Below are 7,766 nucleotides of genomic sequence, written 5' to 3' on the forward strand. Positions count from 1 at the left end.
CTCTTAACCATCAAAACATCTTAAGTAAATAGGATTAAAGTATCGTTTGAGTGATCTATTCTTATAAATAATACAATTTGTTTATTAAATCAATTTTGACTTTTCAATATCAATCACAAACAAGTCCAATGGAGATTATAAAAACAGACAGATTCATTTTTATCGTATATAATCTGGTTGAATTGAGCAGGAATTTTACCATTCTGTCATAATAGCTTTGTAGTTAAATTCACCTAAACAAATATCAAAAATGACCTTGATTCAGTTGTAGCAAATGTACCTGCATGACTTTGAGGACAAGTACCGAATGAGTTTGAATCTTCAAGCATCTCCAGGCACAGTTAATTCTCCTTCCAAGCTACACAAGTTAGTCGATGAAATTCATAGAGAAATAGATTCAACGACCCAAAACTAATACCACAATGGTGTATCCGCAATTCAAAGCTACTACAGATATAAAAAAACATTTAATCCTGAATGATAATGTCATGGTCCTATTTAAAGAGTGACTAACAAATCATAGAATCTCCATGTTTGTGAAAACACGACATACTGCAGAATACAAATTCTTGCGGACCATTTGACGCCTCCAACAACTTAAGTTACATTTCCCACTCCAAAGCAGGATCTGGCCGTGTCCCAAACCCCTGCTTGTGTAGATTTGATGCAGTTTGGGGCAGCTGGGATATCGCCGACTGGGACCAACCCAAGATATGCGGCAGTATATACTAAAGAAAGAAAGAAGAAACAAAACAATGACACAAATTAGATATAACAAACAAGTATTAATTTGATGATGGGCCAAGGCCAAACTTCCCAACAGTAAATTTATGTATGTATATCTTGTTATTCAGAATGAGCACCTTATATTTTATATTACTAGGAACATTGTTTTGTTATTGATTTCCCAGAACCAGTCAGACCTTATTCGCTAAAGAAATTTCCCTTGCTCCAAGAAGATAAATTGATATTCTCAATGATAAAGATCTCTTGTTCAAGAACATGGGCCAGAGGAACTAATTGCATGTTTAAACTTAACAGCGCGCGCCGGCTTAAAAGGTTGAACAGCAGAAAATCAGCTAAAATGAAATGCTATACAATTATGAGATAATAAATTAACAAGTATTAATTGGTGATTCCAAAGGGTAGGCAATTAGCCCACTACCTAATGTCTAGAGTCTAGACGGTCAGCATTAGAATAATAAACAGAAAAGAAAAATGTGTTGAATTAAGAATAACTAATATTATATTATGTGTAGCCAACAGTATCCTCATCAATCAAAACAAGTATACAATTACAAAAAAGTCATGATTGACGAATACTAAATATAACAATGAAACATTTCACATTTCATATTGAAACCAATAAAATCAATCTCAAAATCTGAAGGAAAAAAAAAAGTGCTGAGATTAGATGCTAAAACTATGAACATCGAGTGAAAAGAGGATGCAAAATGCACATAGGGTGGGAGGGTCAAACCAACAAGGAATGTCAAATGTGCTAATAGGGAAAACTGCTATTACTTTCTTACACCAAATGAACTAATGACTTCTGAAAAAATTTACCTCGCCTACACTACCTAGGCAAAGTGCCTAGGCTACTTTTTAAAAAGGTCACAGCCTAGCAAGAAACACTGGACAACTAAACAAAGAGCTCTCTTACCCAAAATACCTAAGCAGCTTTTAAAACAATGGAAATTAGATACCAAAAGTGCATCTATAATAACAAAAGGATCATAACAACAGCTAGATTTTTTTTTTTTAATAATGAGCATTAGTGCAAGGAGACAAGAAGAAGCCTAAATCTAAAAGAACATGCAGAAAAGCAGAAAAAACTATATATTGGCATGATCTTGGCAATAATTTATATCACCAAGGGCAAGGCACCCAGCATTGTATAAGGTAAAAAACTTAAATTAAAATTATTGATTTTTACGTGTGAAATTGCTACCAGAAGAGATGCCAAAAAAAAAAAACTCGAGCTTACTAGTAATAGCATATTCAATCACTAAGGTGAGCTAAGGATAACAAAGTTCATTTTCATGAACATCAATAAATCTACCTTTACCTATCATCGGAAGAATAAATTTATAAACCAAAACTAGGTCTATAAATCACTGGGATATCCATAACTTAACAACAAATGCAATGGGAGAAAGGTTGAATCACAAGGTTCAAAATATATTTTTTTTATTGATATAAATCTATAGCAATTAGAAGACATGGAAGGGACGTTGAATTGATAAAGTGAAAGAACGGGCAATTGAGATGAGGGTACACAATATAGGAGTGAAGATGAATCAATCAATCTTGTGCAATCATAGAACCATGTTAGGCGGAAGAGGAACTTGAAAGCCAAAGGGGAAGGGGAATAAGTTGTTGATATTTGGTAAAATATAACTTAGATGTAGTTTAATTATTAGGGCATATACAATATCCACTATATAGCAGTGGTTTGAGTTAGATTTTTCTCAAGTTAACCCAACCCAAACCCCAAATAAACATTAAATACTTAAAACCAAAAAAAATACATTTTTTCAATCAGTTTAATTCAATTTTTAGTTCAAATATAGTTTTCCCCCACCCTTAGTTTCATCTTCTCGCTAAGATTGGCTAAAACAAAAGGGATGTCACAACTAGAGAATCTTTCTATCTCAAACAATGCCATTAAAATTGTGTTGACACAACACACACGATAAGCTTCTTTCGTGCTAACACAATATGGCTAATCAGCCTTGTAATGTAATCAAGATTACATTACAAGATTGATTATTTTTGTTTGATACAATTTCAAATGTAATATCATCTAGATTACAAAAGGTAATAAAATTTTGTAATCTGGATTATAAGGCTAACAACATGTAATCCAATTACATTAGAAGCCTAGTATTTAACTAAAATTTAAATGCCAAATCCTTAATTTTATTCAATCAATAAGAATGAATCTATGACGAATCCACTTCGTCATTGCCTCCCTTCTCGATGATTTCCGAATCAACTTTTTTCTCTCGAATAATTAGTTTCACCACCGGCACAATGCTTTAATCAATCAAAGCAATCAATTTCAAACTTTGGAACAGCAGAGCCGATTCAAGGAAAATAGATTTCTCGCAAGTAGGGGGATTGGAGAACCTGAGGTCGAGCGAGGGCGTCAAGGAGGGTGACAAGGTCGCCCACGACATGGAAATATGGGGTAGGAGGCAACATCAGGCGGCTCAGAGGAGTTGTCGTAACCGCGGAGGTCTGGGGTGAGCACATGGAACCCGCAAACGATGAGGCCAAGAATCTGGTGCCGCCACGAGTACCAGAGCTCCAGGAAGCCGTGGAGCAACAGCACCGGCAAGCCCTCCCCCTTCTCTACTAGGTGATTCTGGATTCTGTTGGCCTCCACCTGGCTATGGATGATGCCTTCGCCTTCCATATTGGCTCACCTTATGTGATTTTAAGTTAAGAGTTAGTTACGATGGCGGTGACGATGCCAGAAGCAAGGCTTGTTAGGATTAGAGAAGGGGGAAGAGGAGGAAGATTGTGAATGGGAGTCGGGAAGGAGGGAGACAAGTACTGGGGCATAGGGAAGAAGGTATCAAGGAGTAAGGGCAATGCCGTGGCAGCAGTAGTAGAGGAAGAAGAGTGGAGGAGTTGGTCGATGCGTGAGCAAAGGAAGGGGAGGAAGTGGCGGTGGACAATGGACATCAAACAAGAGAATGTAATCACCCTTGTAATCAAAGATTACATACAACTCTTTAACCAATGTAATAATGTAATATTAATTACATTACATTACAAATTTTATTACATTACAAGCTTTATTACACTACCCCTAACCAAACATAGCCTATATGTGTTGGTTGAGCCTTTCAATTGGGCCAACCATCATTGATCAGAACATGAAACAATGATCAAAAGTGGTAGTAAACATCCTAGTTAAAAATTTACTTCATACATTTATTACTATCTAGCTAGTTCTTTTCCTTGTGAATTTTGATTATTACATTAAGAAGATAACTTGCTAATTAGATTTCAAAAGCAAGGAAATGTGAATGAACCAATGTGATGCAGACTCTATTGCTACTATCTCAAATATGAAAAGACTAGACAGCCAATATCTTTCATATCACATGAGTGATCTACAGTGACAAGTTAAACATAAAGTTGATACAATAGGAAACCATACAGAATGACAAAAGTATTTAGTTCCAAATCGTATATCAATTCTAACAATTGACCAAAATAAATAGAAACCTTTTCATCCAAATAAACCAAAGAAGCTCAGCATCATATCAAGAATCTTACAGTTAATATCGTGCGAATAACTGCAAACTCTGCTTTAGTGACGGGAACAGAAAACCGCTCATTTGTGCCCTTGATTTTGTTTGTAACCACTGTACAAGTTATCAACAAATTAGGAGAATATGGCCTACTAATAACAAAATACAATCCAGAAAAGACAATCATTTAAACCATATTGCTATATTTCCTATTTTTATTTATATAATTTGTAACAGTTAACAAAAATAAATTAGATTTAAATAATATATTACGAATTTTGGTTGTGTTGTCAAAACAAAGGAGATCGGGTGGATAGGACCGGCCAACTGAATCATAGATACAATAGTTACAATTTTATATCTAATACCCCCATAGGAGTATCCAACCTCGGTAATCATGGCTGAGCATGGAAAGAAGCATCCGTGTCAATTTGACTAAAGGAGTTTGCCCAAGTGCTTATGGGCTCAGGAGTCAGGGTGTCTTGGCTCGGTGGGTCTCGGAGGCATGAGGGGCAGACAGACCATTGAAGCACAGCAGGTTGTAACGCATGTCATAATGAGAGGTGCAGGGGTGTAAAAATAGGGATAATGGACAATGGTTGTTGAGGAAGAACGAAGGTCATTAGGTTTAGTACATGAAGATAAAAGGTATTGCTTCATAATGCAAGGAATGCTCTTTCTGAGAGAATAATTTATCCACTCTCCATCTTCTCTCAAGGTAGTGACTTAAGCATCAAAGGGGCATTGCTAGACCCTCTCGGCACATGTTATTCTTGACAAGAGTAGTGAAGATTTCAACGAAGTGGCTGCTCGATAAGAAGGAAAGATTTTTGGGTTGAAACAATATCATTTGCCTTTTTAGTATCTCAACAAATAGATACCCCTGTTAATATTATAAAGACAAAACTAAACAAATTATAAGGATAATTTAAAGTGTGTGTTGTATGAACTATACAGACTTATTCCCCTTAATTAAAAAATAATCAAATATTATATTTACTATAACAAAACTAGAAGCCAAAAAAAATCAGCTCTTGTAAAACATTATCTCCCAAAAATTCATGTCACTGCTAGAAAACAAAGAGAAGATAACCAAAAATCAAAATAAAATATCAGATCTTAGACAACTTCTAGTCTTACTCAAATTGAGGAAATATCCCTGGTCATTGCCTGTGGGGGAAAGTTTTAGTGATTTATTCACCTGACCTTCAAGGCTGCAAAATTCAATAGCTAGATGAGAGAGCGAAATTATTATATTAGTGGATATGATAAATCCCAAAACCTTGAATTTTTTGAAGGATCATGAAAGAATTCACATGATTCCTCAGGACCCAAAGAAATTAAGTTCCCAGCTTCAGTAGGTGATAAAGCAAAGACCTATTAACAAGAAATCATCCAATCAGTAAAGCTGTTTTGGCATACATGTGTGATTAGAAAACAAGGTTGAATGAAATCCACAAAAATGTACTGAACACTTGAAGCAAATAAAACAACATGAAGAAATACTCCAATAGAACTTCAGAAGGAATAAGAAATGTGTTTACCTGTTTTCTATTCCAGTCATACTTCTTCGTTCCAATTGCAGGCCAAAATGTCATCATAACACAACCTCTCTTACATAATTTAGAACTCTGCGACTGACATAGGAATAAATAGGACACATGGAATTAATACCTACACCAAGAAACATAAAATTCCCACATCCAAAGGAAGTAGAGCATACATTTACTTCACGGAATGTTGGTAGAATTGGCGATAGTGCCATTGCAGCTTTCCCTTTGAAAATTGTGTAATCTGCAAATCTCTTGAATGAGGTGCTCCGAGCTACATAAAAGACAAAAGTCCATGAAATGCTGTTGTTTAGGTTACAGATGCAACTAAACTTCTAATCTAATACATACCATCAGTTGCAAGATCAGGTCCAGATGTAGAAATTCCACATTTAGAACCCAACCATAGTGATACCTTTACATCAGCACTTCTACCAAAGTTTCTGGAAAATTAACATAAAAAAATTCAATAGATAAACTGAGACAGATTAAAAAGCACCTATGCAGGAAAGTCCAGATAAATCTTCAACAGTTTATTCTTTTTAATTGATCATGCTATAGAAGAGCAGTTGCATGTTACTAACTAAGAAACTATCTACTTGCAACCTTCAAACAAATTGAAACTGGAAGTTGTTTCATAAGAACTTAACAATTAAGAGCATCTTACATCCAAAAACAAATAAAAATTAAAGACTGTAATGTTGAGTCCAATTAATGGTCCAGTAACAAACTTCAACTCAAATAAATACTTAAAGACATCAAATTTCAATCACCATTAGCCAAAAAAATGAAAATAAATAAATAAAGATTTTGTGATCAGGCTTGCATCACTGGCGATTGAATAGAGACCAAAATAGCCAATAATTAGGATTTGTGATGTCCGCAGATATGACTGCCTATATGCCTGCATAGACGGCACCAAAGATCACATAGTCTTACATACCAACCCATGTACAATGCATTTTGGTGTCAACAAACCTGAGACAACAACTTACAGGAACCTTCTACAAAACTATATACTGAAGTACATGACAATACAAATACCAACATAGTCAAAAGTTTACACTTAATCTTTCCTTCAACAACTATCTGAACATTAATATGCTAACATTGTGCCCCAACTTTGTCCGAAACAGGAAACAATAACTATAGCGTGGACTGCACATCGGGGAGTGCATAACCAGGAAGAAAAAAAGTAGAATCATAGGATTGCGTGATTGACCTAAATATCAAAATGTCCACATCCATAAAACTATGTCAGGAAAAAAAAAAATCAGCAGACCCTCCGAGTAGAACAACTTCATTTCATTCGGCGACGATGCGACGACAAATAAGAACTCATAAGAAAAAAATGAAAAAACAAAATCTCTGAGCATGAGAAACAAGTATAGTGTACACCCGATGGTTGAGATGCCGAACGAGAAGATAAAAAATTAGTCGAAAAGGATCGAAAAAGAGAGAGAGAGAGAGAGAGAGAGAGAGAGAGAGAGGTGATGATTTGCCTGGAGACGAGGAAGCGCGAAAGACTGGAAAGCGCCATCGAACTTGGAATTAGGGCAACGGCCGGCAATGGGTTTAAGAAGAGGGGGAGAAAGCGGGATTTTGGTGTTTGGAATGGGTAATATGGTAAATTACACTAGAGAACCCTTTTGCAATTTTGAAATTTGAAGTGTTATTTGATTTTTAAATGGCCGGGGGTTGGCCCAGAAAGGCCCAAACCTGTGCCATAATTTTTTTTCCCGCCTAATATGTCATTTTTATTTCCCTTTTGTTTTTTTATATATAATCTCGATATTTAAGATTAATTAATTATGTAGGTGAACGGTCTTCCATCTAATTTATCTATAAGATAAATCTGGAAGCACAAATATATCTACTACCAATAGAAGAGAAAAACATCTTGTAATACATCGTAGCTACGATTCAATCCGTATGTATGTTAACTCTC

General features: G+C 35.5%; 1 protein-coding gene across 1 annotated transcript; it reads right to left on the reverse strand.

The window, feature by feature from the left end:
* Positions 1-412: 412 nt before the first annotated feature.
* LOC122002647 (single-stranded DNA-binding protein WHY2, mitochondrial-like) lies at positions 413-7,438 on the reverse strand. Its single transcript, XM_042557893.1, has 8 exons — positions 7,321-7,438; positions 6,170-6,261; positions 5,992-6,092; positions 5,813-5,905; positions 5,551-5,645; positions 5,409-5,482; positions 4,294-4,382; positions 413-728 (listed from the first exon to the last, which is right to left on the reverse strand). Exons 1-8 carry the CDS (start codon positions 7,356-7,358, stop codon positions 603-605), a joined length of 708 nt encoding a protein of 235 aa, XP_042413827.1. The 5' UTR covers positions 7,359-7,438; the 3' UTR covers positions 413-602.
* Between the last annotated feature and the right edge of the window lie 328 nt (positions 7,439-7,766).

The sequence above is a fragment of the Zingiber officinale genome, chromosome 7A (assembly GCF_018446385.1).
Source record: "Zingiber officinale cultivar Zhangliang chromosome 7A, Zo_v1.1, whole genome shotgun sequence".
In the NCBI taxonomy this organism is placed as follows: domain Eukaryota; kingdom Viridiplantae; phylum Streptophyta; class Magnoliopsida; order Zingiberales; family Zingiberaceae; genus Zingiber; species Zingiber officinale.